The 19,996-nt window shown below is 28.0% G+C and overlaps 5 protein-coding genes across 5 annotated transcripts; 1 reads left to right on the top strand and 4 right to left on the bottom strand.

Moving 5' to 3' along the window:
* Positions 1 to 31: 31 nt before the first annotated feature.
* Positions 32 to 998, bottom strand: LOC134826905 (uncharacterized). Its single transcript, XM_063839410.1, has 3 exons — positions 887 to 998; positions 773 to 823; positions 32 to 712 (listed from the first exon to the last, which is right to left on the bottom strand). The coding sequence occupies exons 1-3, from the start codon at positions 900 to 902 to the stop codon at positions 90 to 92; spliced, it is 690 nt and encodes a 229-aa protein (XP_063695480.1). The 5' UTR covers positions 903 to 998; the 3' UTR covers positions 32 to 89.
* Positions 999 to 6,500: 5,502 nt separating this feature from the next.
* On the bottom strand, positions 6,501 to 7,462 carry LOC134827024 (uncharacterized). Its single transcript, XM_063839550.1, has 3 exons — positions 7,356 to 7,462; positions 7,242 to 7,294; positions 6,501 to 7,183 (listed from the first exon to the last, which is right to left on the bottom strand). The coding sequence occupies exons 1-3, from the start codon at positions 7,381 to 7,383 to the stop codon at positions 6,533 to 6,535; spliced, it is 732 nt and encodes a 243-aa protein (XP_063695620.1). The 5' UTR covers positions 7,384 to 7,462; the 3' UTR covers positions 6,501 to 6,532.
* Positions 7,463 to 9,799: 2,337 nt separating this feature from the next.
* On the bottom strand, positions 9,800 to 13,485 carry LOC134827258 (pancreas transcription factor 1 subunit alpha-like). The gene is made up of 4 exons (XM_063839840.1): positions 13,361 to 13,485; positions 12,003 to 12,323; positions 11,612 to 11,943; positions 9,800 to 10,036 (listed from the first exon to the last, which is right to left on the bottom strand). The coding sequence occupies exons 2-4, from the start codon at positions 12,194 to 12,196 to the stop codon at positions 9,885 to 9,887; spliced, it is 678 nt and encodes a 225-aa protein (XP_063695910.1). The 5' UTR covers positions 12,197 to 12,323; positions 13,361 to 13,485; the 3' UTR covers positions 9,800 to 9,884.
* A 608-nt stretch (positions 13,486 to 14,093) lies between these two features.
* Positions 14,094 to 15,048, bottom strand: LOC134837732 (lipase member H-like). Its single transcript, XM_063853119.1, has 3 exons — positions 14,990 to 15,048; positions 14,242 to 14,937; positions 14,094 to 14,184 (listed from the first exon to the last, which is right to left on the bottom strand). The coding sequence occupies exons 1-3, from the start codon at positions 15,046 to 15,048 to the stop codon at positions 14,094 to 14,096; spliced, it is 846 nt and encodes a 281-aa protein (XP_063709189.1).
* A 4,035-nt stretch (positions 15,049 to 19,083) lies between these two features.
* Positions 19,084 to 19,995, top strand: LOC134827625 (uncharacterized). The gene is made up of 2 exons (XM_063840360.1): positions 19,084 to 19,183; positions 19,285 to 19,995. Exon 2 carries the CDS (start codon positions 19,288 to 19,290, stop codon positions 19,993 to 19,995), a length of 708 nt encoding a protein of 235 aa, XP_063696430.1. The 5' UTR covers positions 19,084 to 19,183; positions 19,285 to 19,287.
* The last annotated feature ends 1 nt before the right edge of the window (position 19,996 follows it).

Genomic DNA, 19,996 nt, shown 5'->3' with positions numbered 1-19,996 from the left:
GACTTTTTTTGAACGCATTCAAAAATTTTATTCGTTATGAAAAAAAAATTTATTGTAGAAAAAAAAATTATTATTTATGCGAAATTTCTTCAACCAAGCTTCTGTCTTTCTTGAACCATAAATTGATAAGCTTCAATGTAATTTGTGCGCTGAAAATAATCAATTACTCGATCAAAGTTGGCAATTAATGCTTTTCGTTCTTTTTCCGCAAACTGGATGTGATACTTTTGGTGAAAATCGTTCCACCAATTGAGAAGGGAAGGAGAGGAAACAAAAGTACAATTTTCTATCACTTTACACGTTCTAGCATGAATTTCAACTAATTTGGGACGAACTTGTCCAAATGAACCGCCATTTCTTAGATTTGATTCATTTTCGTACCAATTTACGAATTCTTGTATCATTCCCGGATGACTTCTCAGTAAACGATTAGTTCTAAGTTTTGGATTGGGGATGATTGGTGATGATGCAGCAACTGAATCATTTGCGCTACTCGTTTGTTTTGTCTCCTGAACAGAAATGGGCTCCTCGGCTTGAGTTTCAGCATCTTTTGTGGCAATTTCAGTCTGCGTTTCCTCATTTTTCTTCAATACAACTTCCGGATGTGCATTAATTTGCTTAATTTGGGAAGAAATTGAATCCAAAAAGTCCAATATTTCCTTTTTATCACACAAAATCATCGATTTTGTCTCCGTAGTTTTAGAAATTGCTTCTAAAAATGGAATAATTTCGCATTAAATGATCAAAAAATAAATAAAATGATAATTCTTACTTGAACTCTCAGCAATCGGTATCGAGTTTTTCTCTGAATTTAATGGTTGACCTTGAATTTTTTTGAAAATGTCATTAAAATATGATAAATAAAGGACACTTAAAGGATACTTACTGTTGATAGGAGCCATTTTCTGAAGAAATTATCAAGAAATATCCTGTAAAGGTCAAAAATATACCATGAGGGTGTTTATCTTATCTCTTTGAAGTAACGGCGAGCTACCCAGTTGACCATAATTGGAGATGTTTCTTCATTTTGGAGAATGTTGAGTCCCAGACAGCCAACGAATATCACTTTTTTGAGTGAAAATCTTAAAAATTTCAGCATTTTTAAATTTTTTACAAATTTATTCTGATCAGGGATTGACTTGAAATTAAAATTACATTAAAAATTTATTAAAATTGAACTTTAACATGTACTTAACATTGCATTTACAGACGTTGCAAACTTAGGTCATTAAGTTAATAGTTCCGTAACCGACAGAAAGTAATAAAAAATCCCTTATATAAAAAAAAACCACAAATATTGAATAGAAAAATGTCATTTTGTTAAAAATTCACACTTAGAAGAAAATTTTTCATAACTTTTGTTCGAAAATTAATTTTACAAGCTTTCATTGTGAACTTTTGTAACCTTCAGAGTCACCAACAATTTTTTATTTTAAAGTTCATTCAGTATTCACTTTTGTTTTTTACTTAAAAAGTTACTTTACGTCACTTTTCTAACAAAATATTTTAATTTGTGCATTCATTCTTCATTAAAAGGTCGTCTTTACAACAGTATTAAGTAATTCACACAAAATATTTTTTTTAAATATACAAAATAATTATTTAAGTGTGTCTTTACGTGTAACTTGCAACCAAAAACAATCGAATTGAATAAAAATTTAAATAAATTAATTATGAGCAAACGACAACAAAGTCACAAAAAAATAAAAATCGCTGACGATTGTATTGTCGACGGCGAAAAAATCAAAACATGGAGTCACTTTTTTGCTGATCGAGCATCAAAATGCCTCGAAAATGGATTACTTGACGATTCCTTGCGTTTCGTGGATTTGGCTTTACTCGAAAAGTATCTGGAAATGCTGCGACACGTAACGGACAAAGTGGAGAAGAAACGCGATCGAATTATGACAAAAGCAACGTTTGAACAACGGAATTTGAGTGATGTCAAATCAAAATTGTAAAACATAAAAAAAATCGAAATATTTATTTTTAGAATTAAGGCAAGTGACGAAAATTGATGAATTATGAAAAAAGTGACGAAGAATTTTAAAATGTGAAAGGATTAAAAACCCTTTGTTTGCACTTAATATTAAAGATGCAGGTTAAAAGCTGATTTGATGTGACAAAAAATAAAAAAGGAGTCAGTTAATAATTTAAAAATCTTTTTTTTTTTTAAATTGAAAAAATTTAATCCGTTTTCAAATAATTAGTTTGGTTCGATGTTTACCCTTTACCCATATACTGTGCCTATAGTTTTTTTCCGGTTTTGCCGATGCAACTTCACAGTCATTGTTATTATTTTCTAATCAACCCTCTATTAAAAGGTATTAAAATGATGTTCTTATTCGATTGTTGCAGTTCATCAGAAATTGAAAGTTCGTTGGTAGATTACTTTTGATTTCAATGCAATAAGGGTATTTTATTAAATTTTCATTGCAAATTTACTTTTATAATTTAAAAAAAATAATATCAATTTTTAATGATAAATTAGAGCCCTCTGACAAATTTTTATTCATTTGGAGCAAGATTTGACAAAAATGGCTTTGACATAGTTTTTGACACAGTTTTGCTCTTGATTTAGTTTTCAAAACAAAACTATGTCAAAAGAAATTTTTTTTTTCAGTTTCAATTTTTTGGCAGTTTTGAGTTATAAAATGATTAAAAATGATAAATTAGAGCCCTCTGACAAATTTTTATCCATTTCGAGCTAGATTTGACAAAAATGGCTTTGACATAGTTTTTGACACAGTTTTGCTCTTGATTTGATTTTCAAAACAAAACTATGTCAAAGAAAAAAATTTTTTCAGTTTCAATTTTTTGGCAGTTTTGAGTTATAAAATGATTAAAAATGATAAATTAGAGCCCTCTGACAAATTTTTATCCATTTGGAGCAAGATTTGACAAAAATGGCTTTGACATAGTTTTTGACACAGTTTTGCTCTTGATTTAGTTTTCAAATCAAAACTATGTCAAAGAAAAAAATTTTTTCAGTTTCAATTTTTTGGCAGTTTTGAGTTATAAAATGATTAAAAATGATAAATTAGAGCCCTCTGACAAATTTTTATTCATTTGGCGCAAGATTTGACAAAAATGGCTTTGACTTTGACACAGTTTTTGATTTAGTTTTGCTCTTGATTTGGTTTTCAAAACAAAACTGTGTCAAAGAAAATTTTTTTTTTCAGTTTCAATTTTTTGGCAGTTTTGAGTTATAAAATGATTAAAAATGATAAATTAGAGCCCTCTGACAAATTTTTATCCATTTGGAGCAAGATTTGACAAAAATGGCTTTGACATAGTTTTTGACACAGTTTTGCTCTTGATTTAGTTTTCAAAACAAAACTATGTCAAAGAAAAAAAATTTTTTCAGTTTCAATTTTTTGGCAGTTTTGAGTTATAAAATGATTAAAAATGATAAATTAGAGCCCTCTGACAAATTTTTATCCATTTGGAGCAAGATTTGACAAAAATGGCTTTGACATAGTTTTTGACACAGTTTTGCTCTTGATTTAGTTTTCAAAACAAAACTATGTCAAAGAAAAATTTTTTTTTCAGTTTCAATTTTTTGGCAGTTTTGAGTTATAAAATGATTAAAAATGATAAATTAGAGCCCTCTGACAAATTTTTATCCATTTGCAAGATTTGACAAAAAGTTTTTGACACAGTTTTGCTCTTGATTTGATTTTTTGTTTCAATTTTTTGGCAAAAATTAGAGCCCTCTGCTTTGACATAGTTTTTGACACAGTTTTTGATTTAGTTTTGCTCTTGATTTGGTTTTCAAAACAAAACTGTGTCAAAGAAAAAATTTTTTTTTCAGTTTCAATTTTTTGGCAGTTTTGAGTTATAAAATGATTAAAAATGATAAATTAGAGCCCTCTGACAAATTTTTATCCATTTGGAGCAAGATTTGACAAAAATGGCTTTGACATAGTTTTTGACACAGTTTTGCTCTTGATTTGGTTTTCAAAACAAAACTATGTCAAAGAAAAATTTTTTTTTCAGTTTCAATTTTTTGGCAGTTTTGAGTTATAAAATGATTAAAAATGATAAACTAGAGTCCTCTGACAAATTTTTATCCATTTGGAGCAAGATTTGACAAAAATGGCTTTGACATAGTTTTTGACACAGTTTTGCTCTTGATTTAGTTTTCAAAACAAAACTGTGTCAAAGAAAAAATTTTTTTTCGGACTCAATTTTTTGGCAGTTTTGAGTTATAAAATGATTAAAAATGATAAATTAGAGCCCTCTGACAAATTTTTATCCATTTGGAGCAAGATTTGACAAAAATGGCTTTGACATAGTTTTTGACACAGTTTTGCTCTTGATTTAGTTTTCAAAACAAAACTATGTCAAAGAAAAAAAATTTTTTCAGTTTCAATTTTTTGGTAATTTTGAGTTATAAAATAGTAAAAAATGATAAATTAGAGCCCTCTGACAAATTTTTATCCATTTGGAGCAAGATTTGACAAAAATGGCTTTGACATAGTTTTTGACACAGTTTTTGATTTAGTTTTGCTCTTGATTTGGTTTTCAAAACAAAACTGTGTCAAAGAAAAAATTTTTTTTTCAGTTTCAATTTTTTGGCAGTTTTGAGTTATAAAATGATTAAAAATGATAAATTAGAGCCCTCTGACAAATTTTTATCCATTTGGAGCAAGATTTGACAAAAATGGTTTTGACACAGTTTTTGACACAGTTTTGCTCTTGATTTAGTTTTCAAAACAAAACTGTGTCAAAGAAAAATTTTTTTTTCAGTTTCAATTTTTTGGCAGTTTTGAGTTATAAAATGATTAAAAATGATAAATTAGAGCCCTCTGACAAATTTTTATCCATTTGGAGCAAGATTTGACAAAAATGGCTTTGACACAGTTTTTGACAGTTTTTGACACAGTTTTGCTCTTGATTTAGTTTTCAAAACAAAACTATGTCAAAGAATTTTTTTTTTCAGTTTCAATTTTTTGGCAGTTTTGAGTTATAAAATGATTAAAAATGATAAATTAGAGCCCTCTGACAAATTTTTATCCATTTGGAGCAAGATTTGACAAAAATGGCTTTGACACAGTTTTTGACACAGTTTTTGATTTTTTTGCTCTTGATTTAGTTTTCAAAACAAAACTGTGTCAAAGAAAAATTTTTTTTTCAGTTTCAATTTTTTGGCAGTTTTGAGTTATAAAATGATTAAAAATGATAAATTAGAGCCCTCTGACAAATTTTTATCCATTTGGAGCAAGATTTGACAAAATTGACTTTGACACAGTTTTTGACACAGTTTTGCTCTTGATTTAGTTTTCAAAACAAAACTGTGTCAAAGAAAAATTTTTTTTTCAGTTTCAATTTTTTGGCAGTTTTGAGTTATAAAATGATTAAAAATGATAAATTAGAGCCCTCTGACAAATTTTTATCCATTTGAGTTATAAAAGCAAGATTTGACATTTGGAGCAAGATTTGACAAAATTGGCTTTGACACAGTTTTTGATTTAGTTTTGCTCTTGATTTGGTTTTCAAAACAAAACTGTGTCAAAGAAAAATTTTTTTTTCAGTTTCAATTTTTTGGCAGTTTTGAGTTATAAAATGATTAAAAATGATAAATTAGAGCCCTCTGACAAATTTTTATCCATTTGGAGCAAGATTTGACAAAAATGGCTTTGACACAGTTTTTGACACAGTTTTTGATTTAGTTTTGCTCTTGATTTAGTTTTCAAAACAAAACTATGTCAAAGAAAAGTTTTTTTTCAGTTTCAATTTTTTGGCAGTTTTGAGTTATAAAATGATTAAAAATGATAAATTAGAGCCCTCTGACAAATTTTTATCCATTTGGAGCAAGATTTGACAAAATGGCTTTGACACAGTTTTTGACACAGTTTTTGACACAGTTTTGCTCTTGATTTGGTTTTCAAAACAAAACTGTGTCAAAGAAAAAAATTTTTTTCAGTTTCAATTTTTTGGCAGTTTTGAGTTATAAAATGATTAAAAATGATAAATTAGAGCCCTCTGACAAATTTTTATCCATTTGGAGCAAGATTTGACAAAAATGGCTTTGACACAGTTTTTGATATTTATATTGGCACATTTTGAAATTTATAAAATCTGAACATGTTTTTTTTCGTAATTTAAACTTTTTTTTAAATTTTCAACTCTTCACAAAAAAATCTGAAATATGAGTTAGGATGTTGTTGACACACGTTCATTCAGAAATTAAACTTTTTTTTCTGAATCGAACAAACATTAATTCAACTACTTGTTCCTGTTCCTTTTTGAACGTATTTCCATGCATGTAAAGACCAACATTGTCATACCAAAAAATGCAAAAAAAAATGTCATTAGACAACCAAAAACACTTTACAATCGTAATGACAAGGGATGCCCCTCTGTCTTTTTTACACAAACAAAACTTCCCTCGACTCGTCTGTCATGTACGATACCAACCATAACTAAATGGAAAAAAACTGTATCAGTTCAGCAGCTGAATAAATAAAAAGACTTTCAAGAGTGCAATCGTATCAAACATTCCTTTTAATTGTTTTTAAATGCACATCTAGTCGATGTTTTTCACTGCCAACGTGCTAAAGGGATGCATCTCGCCAATCCTCGAAGCAAAGGTTTTTCCATCAAAAACGAAATTTGTGTATGGCTCTTCATGCAAAACGGTAAAATCCAAATTTTGTCCAACTTTTTGGGAGAATTTCGATGTCCAAAGAGCAGCAACTAATTGAGGTCTTTTATTTTTCAGGTTTTCCGGTAATAAATCCAAATATTTGCCATTTTTCAATCCTTTTGCGATGTCAATAGCAACTTCAGCTAATTTTGTTGCAATTCCTCGTTTCTCGTATTGAGGAATGACTCCAATGAACATGAGTTCTACTAAACAATCAATTCCGTATTTCTCAAAAACATCAACTTTCGAGTCCATTTCGATCATGTAACTCATCAGAGCCTTCGAACTCTTGGAAACGCAAACATTATCACGAAAATGCTCAAAGTACGAAGGCTCATCGGATGGAAATTGTATCTTATTGAAGAGAATTCCAACAATTTCGCCGGTATTTTTGTCGCGTGCTAACAAACTGATGCCATCTTTAGCGGTGTAGAGACACAAAAGTGAGAGATCTTCCTTTGCTTGTTCACATTTGTTGACTTCTGTGCCACAACAGACCATTTCGTTAGCGAGAAATGACGCCCGAAATGCCTAAAATACAAAAAATTAAAGAAATTATGACAAAAGTGTTAAAAAAATTGTAACTTACGGCCATTGAACTCTCTTTGTATTTGTCATTGTAGGAAATAATTTCAATGTCATCTGAAAATTTTGAAAAAATTTCATGTAAAAAACAGTTTTTATTAATTTTTGCATATTTTACCTCTAAAAGTGGCCCAAAGTCGATCCATATCTACCAAAAAATGTTGATAACCTGAATTTAATTTTTTTGATAACAACTAAAAACAGCTGTCTTAATGCTCAAAAATCTGAAAAGAGACTAAGTGAGAATATTTTTGTTGATTTTTTTCTACTTCTTCTTCGTTTGATTATCAAAAATCAAGTTTTTGACTCGAAATATGAGAGAGAAACATGCCAAGTGTTCCGAATCTCTCGTCTTCTATCAACGAGATAACAACTAATTTTATCTGTAATTCATATCTCTCTCCAACAACTTCAAAAAAATAATTTTCCAAAATCCCAGTTAATCGGATTCCGTATTTTAAAGCCGCAGTGCATCGAAAAATTCGTCAAAAAAGGTATTATGACGCTTTCGAGATCCCTCAAAGTGATACCACTTCACATCCTAATAAAATTATGATGAACTGCGAACAAAAAAAAAGTTTAAATTTAAATTGTTGTTGTCCAAACTTATTAATCTTCGTTCCTGATGATGTTCCTGCGCACCCCTGTATTGTAGATAAATTAAAATTAAACACCGGTGCAAAAAAAAAACTCAACAAGGGATGAAATGATATTTATTTTTTTATGCACACCAAAGATGGAAAATGATAGATTGCGGCTTGCATATCAGCGAGAGAGGTAAAAATGTTGAATCTTTTGTTGTTAAAATTGTACTTTTCATGCAAAAACAACATTATTTCGACGAATCACCCCTCTTCTCGTCGGTTCTCGTCGGTATCTTGTCATAATTCAGAGATGAAAGTTCATCATTTTTGTGCGTTTGAGTGAATTAATAGATGTCGGGATTAATTTATTTAGTTTTTTTTCGTCGTCGATGAACGATGATGACAGAATTCAGATGATGAATGATATCCTTTTCCTTTTTTGTGGGTTTTAATTGTCCGCAATTGAAACACAATTATGTCACATTAGATCAAAAGTGATTCAATTGGAGGAGGAAATGGAATTTTTGTGGGTTTTTTTGTTGGTTGTTTTGGTGACATACTTGATGAAAGCGAAAAAAATTTTTACCTGTTTCTAGTTTTTGAATGGCAAAATTTAGATTTTTGTTAAGGGGTTCTCAGTAAAAGAAATTTTTTTATCGAAATTTTATAATTTTTTTGAGATATTTAGACAAATTTTATCAAAAAAAAAGTATTATTAATTTTATTATTTTTTTTTTGCAAATAAAAATATTAAAATTAATAATTTTTAAATTTTTGGAAAAAAAATGCGTTCTAATAAAAAATAAGTTTTAAATTCGTTCTTTAACATAATTTAGTAAAATTTTTTAATTTTTTACAAAATTAATCGCAATTTTTCAATATTTTTCCTCAAATTTTTTCCTAAAAATTTTTTTTTTATTCATTTAAAAAATTTTAAATTTTTTTTTTCTTAAAAAATTAAATTAAAATCCAAAAATTAATGAAAAAAATATATTAAACTTCAAAATTAATAATTCGCTCCAAAAAATTATTCAAATGTTTTGAAAATTGTAAAATTAAAATATTTTCATTAAAAATTTAGCAAAAATTACGGTTTTTTTACATAAAATTTCAAGAAAACCTCAAAATTTTTGAAAATATTAAAAATTTAATTTTTTTTTAAAAAAATTTTTATTTTTTTTTTATTTAAAAAATTTTTAATTTTTTTTTCCTCAAAATTTTAAGTAAAAATCTTAAAAGCTGTAATTTATGATACAAATACATATATGAAAAAAAAAATTATTAATTTTTTTAAATTTTTATTAAAAAAATGTCTTGAAAACGGTGAAATTTTAATAATTAAAATAATTAAAAAAATATTAAAGTTTATTAAAATTAATTTTAATAATAAAAAATTATAATAAAAAACTATTAAATAAATTATGCATAAATTTTGGGATTTCTTCATTTTAACCTTAAAAAAATGAAAGTTCTTTTATTAAAATTTGATTAAAAAATAATTTAAAATTAAATAAAAAGTCAAAATTTTGATTTTCATCCATATAATATTTTATTATTTTTTCTTAGAAGAAGAGACTTTTTTTTCATTTATTTTATTTTTACATTTTTTATGTTTCGTATCATTTTAAAAATTAATTCATTTACAATTTTTTCCCTAACTTTAAGAAAATTATGAAAAACAAAAAAAAAATTAAGAGAACGAATGTAGCAAAAATTTGCAGTTTTTTGATAAACTCATTCTCTCAAGCACATAAATAAATTTTACTCCACACAAAAATATTTCAAGAAAAATTTAATTTGTTGGTTTTTGCTTTATTTGAACAAATTTTACTTTTTCGTAAAAATCTCAAATAATGCAAGAAGCAACTTTTGTCAATTTTTATCGAAATTCTTCTTGTGTTCCATAACTTTATGGAATTATTAAAAGAAAAATAAACATTTTAAAAGAATTTAAACAAAATTTAAAGCAAATTGAGGTAAAAAGGTTAAAAATTAATTAAAATAATTCAATCAAGTTTTTTTTTATAAATTTTTCTTTTATGACTAGAAAATTTTTATGAATCTTATAATAATGGAGAAAATGTTGAACAATCAGGTAATCCATGTCGTTGATTGTCTCCCGGTTCCTCTGGCGTCCAAATTCTCGCAAAATACCTACCATTCGGGCTTTTCTCGTTTTTCCTCTGCCACGAGAGTGAATGCAGATATTGGCCACCTGTAAAGACAAAAATTCGCAAATTTAATCAAGGGTTGCAATTTTTATCGTTTTTCTATGAAATTTTAATGGAGTTCTTAATCGAAAACGAATTTTTAGTGCATTTGACACACAAAAACTCCAAATACATATCATTAAATGTTCTATTGTTGCACACCGAGGGAAACGTAATTCACCGTAAACCGAAACCAATTAAGTTACTATTATGATCCATTAGTCACAAAATACCGACATCGACAATCAGAGTTCGTGTTCGTGTCGATCTGCGGAGGATCTCTCGCAGAGTGTCATGAAAAATTGAAATGAAAATTCGTTTTGGACAGCCGGTTGATACCAAAAGCTCGAAGAGATCGAGCGAAAATTGAGGGTTAATCACGAAATTGGTGCACAAAAATATTAAATATGAATTATGAATTGCGCTTAGATAATTGGATTTAAAGGTACCGTGAAAAAAATATTTTTTTTATTAATGTTCGAGGTGAGGAAGATGCATACATCATGCAGGGATTGCATGTTGTGATGGTTTGAGGTGAAAATAAAGGGATGTTCTTCATTGTCATTTAGTGATTTTTTTTTAGTTTTTAATTGAAATTCATTAAAAGCGAAAATAAGTAGAAAAGTATTGATAAAAATTGAAAATTTTCTTAAAAATTTTTAGGTTTTTCGAGAAAATTTTTGAAAATTTCTTTAAATAAGATAGATAATTTAAATCTTTAAAATTTTGAACAAAAACGAGAAAAACTTCCATTTTTATACAAAAAAATGTTTCGAAATGATCAAAATCTTTGAGAAAAATTATTTAAATTTAAAAAAAATATGCTTTTTTTTATCTAAAATTTATAAAAAAATTAAATTTTTAAAAATTCTTTAATTTTTCTGAAAATGTGTGTTAAAATAAAACAAAAATTTTGAAAACAAATAAAGTAAATATTTATAAATTTTTTGCAAAAATTTTTGAGAATTTGTTAAAAAGTGACTTTTGAACTCAAATTCTCTTCAAAAAATTCGAAAAAAATTTTTAAAAATTTTAAATTTAAAAGAAAGTATCAGAAAGTTTTAAAATTTATTAACAAAAGGCTTTTTTATGACCCAAAATTTTCAGTTTTTATAAATTTATTAAAAAAAATTAGGAAAAATAATGGATTTTTTTTATAAGAAATTGAGTTCAAACTCAAATTTTGTTCAAAAACACGAAAATTTCCTTAAAAAATCTTAATAATTAAAGCAAATAATTTTGTTCAAGTGTTCATCACCAACTCTTAATTAAACGCCACAAATTGCCAAATCATCATGTCGTCAGTTGTTTATTTACAATTCATAGAGACGCAACTTCCCCTTTTGCATGTTTGCGGCTCCAATTTGTGAGGAAAATGGTGAAAACTGTTACCAGTACATAAAAATTTCACGCATGTCGTTTCACTTCCATTTGTATCAAGCATTGAAGAAGAGAGCGACGACATTTGTTGCCACTCACAAATTTTCCCACGATAAGGTGGATTTAATGCTTTAAGTGTTTTTCGTCGATGTATTTTTTCATTCTACGTTAAGCTAAAATCAATAAAATTCAAAACTCACCGGAACCTCGCAGCAGAATTTTCTTCGGCGGTTCCTTCTTGATGTTCCGCGACAAGCCATTTAGTCCTGTGTCGTTTCCATTTTTGTCTTTTTTCAGCATTTCACCCAAAAATTGAATGTAACTGATCGCCAACTTCAGCGTGTCGACTTTGCTGAGACGTTTTTCGTATGGCAACGTTGGAATATGTGTTCGCAAGCCCTCGAATGCCTCGTTGATGCTTTGCATGCGTCTCCGTTCTCGCATATTTGCCGCCTGACGTTGTTGGATTTGTTGCGTTGCGGATTTGATGCGTTTTCGCGGTGTGTTGGAGTTGGAATTGCTGTTCGAATACCTGAAAAAATCGAATTTTAATGAAAAATTTCATTAAAAAATTCAAGAGAAAGAACTTACTCTTTGTGATCGTGAGTATTTTCTTGATCACTGTTGTAGCCGCAACTCGATTCGCTGTCTTCCGAGAAGAAAAAGTAGTCCGAGCTGGATGACGATGCATTTGTGAGATATCCTGGCGGCGTAGATGCTGATTGTTCGAACAGATGACGACTCATCATCGCATCGAATTCGAAGGAATCCATGTTGAACATCATTGGATCGGAGCGGAATGTCTTCCGTGACTTGCTTCAAAAAGGTGAAAATTTGTTGTTGCTTCTTTATCGAAGAGACTGTATTTAAAAATACATTTTTGTTGTTGGAGTTACGTTACGATATTGGTTTCTGAAGATAAATAAAAAAATTTTTAGTGAAAATTTCAAGAAAATTTTTAAAAAATTCTCAAAATAATAATTTATTTGTCATTAAAAAATTCTTAATTAACTTTTAATAATTTTTCTTGGTTTAATTTTTTTTTAAATTAAAATTTTTTATCTCTTTAAATTTTTTAATTTTTTTTTTAGAATTATATGTATATTTTTGAAATAAAAAAAAATAATTAATTAAAAATAATTATTTTCATAAATTAGAAGAAAAATAAATTAGAAAAAAATATTTTGCACGGTTTTTATTCAATTAATTTTTTTCGAGAATTTTAGTGAAATTCGTAGATTTTATATCAAAATTTAATTCAGTTTAAAAAAATTGCTTTTTAAATTTTTTGAGATACTGAGTTATGATTTGTTCTAAAAATTCAATTAAATTCACTTCACTTAATTATCATAAAAATATTTTAAATCGATTTTTTAATTTTTTTTTAATAAGAAATAATTTTTTTAATTTTCACAAAGCGTCGGCTGTTTTATTTTCTATCTCTTAATCATATTTTTCAGATATTTTTGCTTTGATAAATAAGTTCTTAGAATAAAAATTATTTATTTTAACAAAACTTTCCCTTTTTTGATAAATAAAATTTTTTATTTTAATTTTATTTTATTTTTTGTTTATTTAATTTTATTTCTAATTTTTGTTTTAATTTAATTTAAATTTTTATTTAATTTTTTTCTTTTTTAAGTTTTTTTCTTTAAAAAATTTAATTTTTTTTTAAATCTTTAATTTATTCAAAATTTAACTCTTTTATTTAATCCTTTTTTAACACAAAAGATTTTCTCACGTTGGTCACGTGCATCTCATTTTCCGCCCAAATCATATCATAATTGCCACTTAATTCCATGTTTTCGATAAACATTATTTAACACTTAACGACATTTGGCACAAAGCAAACAATCCCAACAAATTATTTAACAATCGACACGCTCCTGACCGTCGTTCGTTGTTTGTTATCTTTTATTTTTCAAGCGATTATCTGCACGTTAACTTACTTTCACAATAATCGAAGATATAAAATTTTCCATTTATTTATCCATTTTCCGGGTGAAATTTGTAATTTTTATCAATTAAATCGATAACACCTTTCCACTGAATGTTTAATTATGAAAATTTTAAATAATTTCCGCGGTCGTTTTATCACGACTTTAATCGACGACGAATTACTGACTACTGAAAATATGAAATTTTCTTTCCCTACAGCAGTGTTTGATGTTGATGTATCAATAAAACCACATAAATAGTGTCTGTATGACGGTTTAATGCACTCTCCTGTGTCGTCCTGTGCGTTTCGAGCAACAGTTTTTCAACTGAGGGAGCATTTCTAATAGGAAATGGGAGGAGCTAACGCGTGAAATGGTCCAATAGGAATCCAAATTTTTCCAATATGAAGAGAAAATTGAAGTTTTTCTGAGTGAACCATTTTCTTTTGGTGAGTTTTCATTGTTTTTGTGAGATTTTCATTCAATTTTCGGTTATTTAAAAAAACGTCAGTTTGTTTTTTTTGAAGATTTCTGAAATGCCAAATTTTTATTTTTTGAATGAGTGAAATTTTCTTTTGGTGAGTTTTCATTGTTATTGTGAAATATTCAGACAATTTTTTGTTATTCTGAAATTTTTTTGAAGTCTGAAATTATTTTTTAATTAATTTTTCTTGAAAATTTGCTAAAAAACTTAAATTTTTACTAATTTTTATTTAATTTTTCATCACTTTTCATTGCGCATGGTTCAATTTCCTTGCTGTCTATCACTCAAAACCTTAATTTTCATGGCATACGGTGGCTCATTCATCGTCTGGCAGTCAAATTTCCCTCGTCGTCTACAAAAAAGACAAAAAATCCATCAAAATATGACCTTAACCTCATAAAATCCTTACCTTTTTGTGTAGATTCCCATCGTATCTTGAATTTCGTACAAGCAAAACATCCCAAAAACACTCAAAACGCACGCATTTCCGTAAAATTTGTTCTCCGGATCGAGCGAATGGCGAAAATACGTGTGTGACGTCTTATGACTGCAATAAAAATTTGTCGAATTCTCGCACATGGGTTGCATCACACCGCCATTCATGTAAAAATTTGCATGACAATCCCCGATTTGAGGTCGAAATCCGCCAAAAGCTGTGAAAATGCACTGAGTATAGGCAGCGTTGTTCGGATCGAAGCCCGGAGCTGCAGGATCTAAGGCGTAAATTGCTCCAAGGCGTCCATTTCCGAGTTTTTGACCACAAACCGAAGCAGCTTTCGATCCTAAGCTGTGAGCGATGATGTTAACGTTTGACGTTGGAAATCCCTTTGATTGAAGAAAAGTTATAAACGAAGCCAAATACTCTCCGACTTGCATGGCGTTACATTCACTCGTCAAAATGTCATTTTCAACCAAATTTTGATAGTCTAGTAAGCAAACACTTGAATTTGTACGTAAAAGTAACTCTGAAGCGATTTCTCGAGCATAAGGAACGTCGAAATTTTCCTTCCAACCGTGAAGAATGAAGTATAAAGGTAAATTTTGATTGATTTTATCAAAAATTTCAGAGTCAAATGGATTTGTAGCAGCGTAAAAACTACTTGAACTGCAAAAAATGACTTAAAAATTGAAAATTCATGAAAAAATTTAAAACTTACCTCTTTGTACACTTAATTTTTACTTCATCAGCTATCGCAACAGACGATAAAAAGTTCATTTTATCACAAGCTTTGTCCAAAATTGATTTTTCGAAGAAAATATTTAACAAGAACCAAGTACGTAACATCACGATTGACCAATTTGCTGCTAAAAACTGTCGTTTTAAGCTCTGTGTTACCTTTTATAAGCAATTTTGTGTCCCAAATTTGCGAAATATTTGGGTTCGTTGTGTTTTGTCATCGTTTAAACCTTCACCGAGTACCAAAAAGTCTTCAAAAACGCACATTAGATAAGAATTTCAGTACAGAACGAAAGTCGTGCAAGGGTTAAAGACACTAAAAACAGCATGAAGCCCAATTTTATTAACAAAAATTGACAAATTACTCACAGACGAACGCAAAATGTGAGAAAGACACGAAGAAAGTGAGAATTTATTTGAGTTGAATTGCATAAGGTGCTTCTCTTGTGGTTCGACATTCGAAATTTCCTGCTTTTTGTTGAGCGTAGATGCCCATTCTTTCGTCCTCGGGAAACAAACAAAAAGTATCAAAAATTTTTGCGCGACAAAAAGTACATTCAAAGACATTTTTGACATCCAGTGCGAAGGCAAAATATAAAATAGCAATATGATGACTGCAAAAAGGGTTTTTTGTCGCATCGTCACATGCTGGCTGCTTCTGTCCTCCGTTGAAAATGAAATTAGCATGACACGATCCAAGCGATTGTTTAAATTTCGCAACTCCTGTGATGATACATTGAGTATAAATCGCACTTTTGGGTGTCAATTCCGGCGAAATTGGGTCCAAAGCGTAAATAGCACCCAATTTTTCTTGCAGTAAATTTGAGCAATGAACCGCTACTTGAGCTCCAATTCCATGGGAAACTAAAAAAACGTTTTTTGGGTCAATAAATTGCTTTTCCTTTAAGTTTGAGATGAAATCCGCTAAGAAATATCCAACTGATTGGGCGTTTTTTGAGGCACTGAAGATGTCGCGATTAGCAAGGAAGGTCCAATCGAGTACACAAACGTTGACGGAAGTGTAAGTTATGAAGATGTTTCCTAAGTTTGACATCCAAGATGAGTTCATGTGCGTCATCCAACCGTGAATGATGAAAACCAAAGGATTGTCGGCGAGAGATTTGAGGAAATTTTCATCGGAGTTGAGTGTTGTTGACAGAAAATGTTGAGATGTTCTGTAAAAAAAAATGTGAGCTTAAAAAAATAATTTTTAATAATTTAAAAGAAAATTATTTTTGATAAAATTAAAATTTTTAAACAATTTCAAGGTTCAATAAAATTTTAAAAAATTATTTTTATGCTCTAAGGTATTTTTTTTTTTATTTTTGAAAAATTTTAAGATTTTTTTCTATCTTTTTTAGTATAAAATAATACATTTTCATCTTTAAAAAAAAATGACAAATTTTAATTTTGTCGAAATTTTTAATATTTTTCAGTTTTTGAATTTTCAAAATTATTTTAAACACAAAAATTATTTTTTTTTACTTTTTAAAAATTTTTATTTAAAATTATTTTACGTTCAAAAATTTTTTTTCTAATTTTAGAACAATTTTAATTTAAATTTGTGACATTTTTAATTAAAATAGTAAATTTACATCTAAGAAAAAATTAAAAATATAAATTTTATAAAAATTTTTGACGATTTCTTTTATCAAAAAATTCGAAAATTCGAAAAAAAATCAAAGTTTTACCTATTTTTACATAAAATTTTTATTCTTTTTTCAGCTGATGAGCTTTCAGACGTCTTTAAATCCAATTTTTGTTCATCTTTAGTAGCAAGAACCTCAAAAAAACTAAAAATTTGAATAAAAATCAAAATTTCCAACAACTTCATGTTCACTAAACCAACAATTAAAGACTAAAAATAACTTTTAACAAAAATTATCATCAACAATTGCATTAAAAAGTGAAATTTAAATGTCTTACATGGTCTCAACTTGCACGAATCACCAACTTCAACCCATTTTCATAACAATACTTTGTCACCTCTTGACAATGGCACCACACTTCAACAGTGAATTGCAAGAATAAATGATGCAATTGCGATAGTTATCAACAATTAGTGGACTATTCACGTAAATAAACATCCATATTCCGTGTTCGCACCGTATCTGATTGCTAAAAATTACAATAAAGAACTTTATTTTGTTGTAAAAACGTCGAAAAAACAAGGGTAATCATGCATGGAAAGGGGGTGTGATGCCGATATGAGGTAAATTTGAATTGAATGACGAACGAAATTTTTTCCTCCTAAAAATAACAATAATTTTTGTTTTGCTTGTCGGGAATGGGGTGAGTGAAATTATGATATATTATCAATAAATGATTACAATATTTTTTGTTTTTTCCCTATTTTTGTTCATTTTTCAGTGTGCGGTTGGATGATATCACGACATTTTTGTGCACCTGCATTTAATTACAACAACTGACAATGTTATCGATAAGTTTTCGATTTTCAACTCGCATGCCGTTAAATAATAATTAAAATGTCCTCATGACACTCTAATAACAAGTTAAGAACTGCTAATTTGTGCACGTGCACTTTAAACCATTTTCCTCTTGATTTTACGACAAAAGAAGGTTTTTGGGGTATTTAAACTTAAATAAATAAACAAAGTAGTTACAAAGTTTCCCCTTTTGAAAATGAAAATTTTTTCCTTTGAGTGATGAGCGGAACATGTGACGCGCTTCTCGGAGGTATTAAGTGATTCATTCAAGTGTTTCTGTTTGTTATTTTTTATTCATTGACGAAGAATTACATTAATTGAATTCGAATTGATCCTCTTATTTTTTGACACGTGGATTTTTTTTTAACTTTTTTTTGAAAATCTCTGATATCTTGATGAAAAAATTACAAAATAATAGCCGGAAGTGATATTAATTTCTGTAGGTCAATTAGTTTGCCTTTCGTAAAATTTTTAGTGTGCGTTACTGATAATATCGGAGCCATGCCAGGTGTCCAAACATAACTCGTGCTCATCATTCACTTGTAAAAACAACAAATTTGATACAATTTAACCCTCTTCGAACCCTATTTTCGAGCAATTATTTTGTTGTTTTGATGGAAAAAATAACAAAACGTGGAATGAAATGAAAATAACAACAAAATAGGAAGTTGTAAAGTGAATTGATGTGTATTAGAGTGAAAATTGTTCTTTTTGCTTTTTTATGTCTTAATTATTTGATGTTTTTTTAAATTTTATTTAAAAAATTTTTTTTTTAATTTTCTTTTTGATTAAAAAAATTAATTAAAAATAATTTAAAAATGAAAATTCCGAGGAAAATTCATTAAAATTTAAAAAAAAAAATTAATAAATGTTTTATTATAGATTTAAAAAATAATTAAAATAAAAAAAAAAAATCTTATTTTTTAAATTTTTAAAAAATCTTTTTAATAACTAAAAATATAAAAATAAAAAAAATAAAAATTTTTAAAAAAAAATTAATAATGAAAAAATGGAAAGCAAAAAAATAATTTTAATTAATTTATTTATTTTTATTTTAATTTTTTAAAATTTTATTTAAAATGAAAAATATTTAAAATAAAATTTTCTTTAAAAAAATTTAAAAAAAATAAAAAAAAAAATAAAATTAATATTTTAAATAAATAAAATAAAATTTTATTTATTTATTATTTACCTAATTATTTTAAAATGAATTAATTAAAATTATTTCAAAAATAAATAACATAAAAATTAAATTGATTTTAAAAAATTTAAAATAACAAAAATTAATTTATTAAAATTATTTAAAAAAAATTAATTAAATATGTGATTTAAAAAAAATAACAAAAATTTTAGCTAAATACTTAAAATGTTTAAAAATAAAAAAAAACTAAAAATAATTAATTAAAAAAATTATTTAAAAAATTAAAAAAATGCAAATCATTTCAATTATTATTTATCAATTTTTAAATTTAAAATTTTTTTTTTAATTTTATTTTTATATTTTTATCTAATAAAAAATAGGAAAAAGGACTTCATACTATCTCTTTCAATGTTAACGTTCAAAAAATTTGAATTTTGTTTTTCGATTTGACGGCGTAAATTGGAACTAAATATCAATTTCCGGTTTATCGAGACATGAAAAAAAGTAAACAAAACAAAATTTCATTTGAATTTCAAATAATTCATTAAATTTTGATTAATTTTTAATAAATTCAATAAATTTGAAGGTAATTTTCTATTTTTTAATTAATATTTTCTTAAAAACTTGTAAAAACCAATTCAACTTATTTCTCATTGAGGTTAAAAATCACGTTTCTTCCTTTTTCAGAAAATGATTCGAATCAAACAAAAGAAGGCAAAAAAACAAAAAGCATCAAAAGCCCAAATCTCCAACGACAAATCCATCCAAAAGGAGTCCAAGGCCTTGAAGAAATCCAAAGCAAAGCTCGAAGCACAACAAGATGTCAAACCGAAAAAGCTCAAAAACCTCCTTTTACGCAAAAATGACTTTGACGAAGCAGACCAAGAAGAAGATTCCCCGTTTCCCATCACGATCGACTTGCAAAAACACATCAAACTCGCTCCGAAAAGCGATTCTCGGCTGCAGCTCAGCAAAGATTCCGTCGATATGATCAAACAAAGTGACGCTGGCATGTTCGACAGCATCTCGGGAATGTTAAATCGTGGCGACGAGGAACTCGGCATCGACGAACTGCTCGCCAAGAAGCAAAAGGCAAAGACAAAAGCATTTTCGGGACTTCCTGGCTGGGGAAATTGGGCAAATACGCGTACAATCTCGCAACCTGTCGACGAAAGACCGAAAATTCGTGCGGAAGAGCGAAAACGGAAACGAGTTCATATCGCGGAAGAACCGAAAAACAATTACCAAGTACAGGAAGTGCCATTCCCCTTTACGAGTGTAGCGGATTACGAGTCCTCGATCCGCACAAATTTCTCACAAGAGTTTAATTCGCGACGAGTTCATCAAATTTTGTCCAAATCCAAGAAGAAAGTCGACATGGAGCTGGAGGAATGTTAAA

The sequence above is a fragment of the Culicoides brevitarsis genome, chromosome 1 (assembly GCF_036172545.1).
Source record: "Culicoides brevitarsis isolate CSIRO-B50_1 chromosome 1, AGI_CSIRO_Cbre_v1, whole genome shotgun sequence".
In the NCBI taxonomy this organism is placed as follows: Eukaryota; Metazoa; Arthropoda; class Insecta; order Diptera; family Ceratopogonidae; genus Culicoides; species Culicoides brevitarsis.
The sequence above is the reverse complement of the archived record's forward strand: the minus strand, read 5'-3'. Positions and strand labels throughout refer to the sequence as shown.

Excerpts from the sequence above, each read along its gene's own strand:
- LOC134827258 (XM_063839840.1), bottom strand. The coding sequence starts at position 12,196 with ATGATGTTCAACATGGATTCCTTCGAATTCGATGCGATGATGAGTCGT. Across the intron at positions 11,944-12,002 it reads AATACTCACGATCACAAAGA|GTATTCGAACAGCAATTCCA; the intron begins GTAAGTTCTTTC and ends CGATTTTTTCAG. Across the intron at positions 10,037-11,611 it reads AATTCTGCTGCGAGGTTCCG|GTGGCCAATATCTGCATTCA; the intron begins GTGAGTTTTGAA and ends TTGTCTTTACAG.
- LOC134827024 (XM_063839550.1), bottom strand. The coding sequence starts at position 7,383 with ATGGATCGACTTTGGGCCACTTTTAGAG. Across the intron at positions 7,295-7,355 it reads ACTTTGGGCCACTTTTAGAG|ATGACATTGAAATTATTTCC; the intron begins GTAAAATATGCA and ends CAAAATTTTCAG. Across the intron at positions 7,184-7,241 it reads ACAAAGAGAGTTCAATGGCC|GCATTTCGGGCGTCATTTCT; the intron begins GTAAGTTACAAT and ends TTTGTATTTTAG.
- LOC134837732 (XM_063853119.1), bottom strand. The coding sequence starts at position 15,048 with ATGAACTTTTTATCGTCTGTTGCGATAGCTGATGAAGTAAAAATTAAG. Across the intron at positions 14,938-14,989 it reads AAAATTAAGTGTACAAAGAG|TTCAAGTAGTTTTTACGCTG; the intron begins GTAAGTTTTAAA and ends CATTTTTTGCAG. Across the intron at positions 14,185-14,241 it reads ATGGGAATCTACACAAAAAG|ACGACGAGGGAAATTTGACT; the intron begins GTAAGGATTTTA and ends TCTTTTTTGTAG.
- LOC134827625 (XM_063840360.1), top strand. The coding sequence starts at position 19,288 with ATGATTCGAATCAAACAAAAGAAGGCAAAAAAACAAAAAGCATCAAAA.
- LOC134826905 (XM_063839410.1), bottom strand. Across the intron at positions 713-772 it reads ACCGATTGCTGAGAGTTCAA|AAGCAATTTCTAAAACTACG; the intron begins GTAAGAATTATC and ends TTCCATTTTTAG.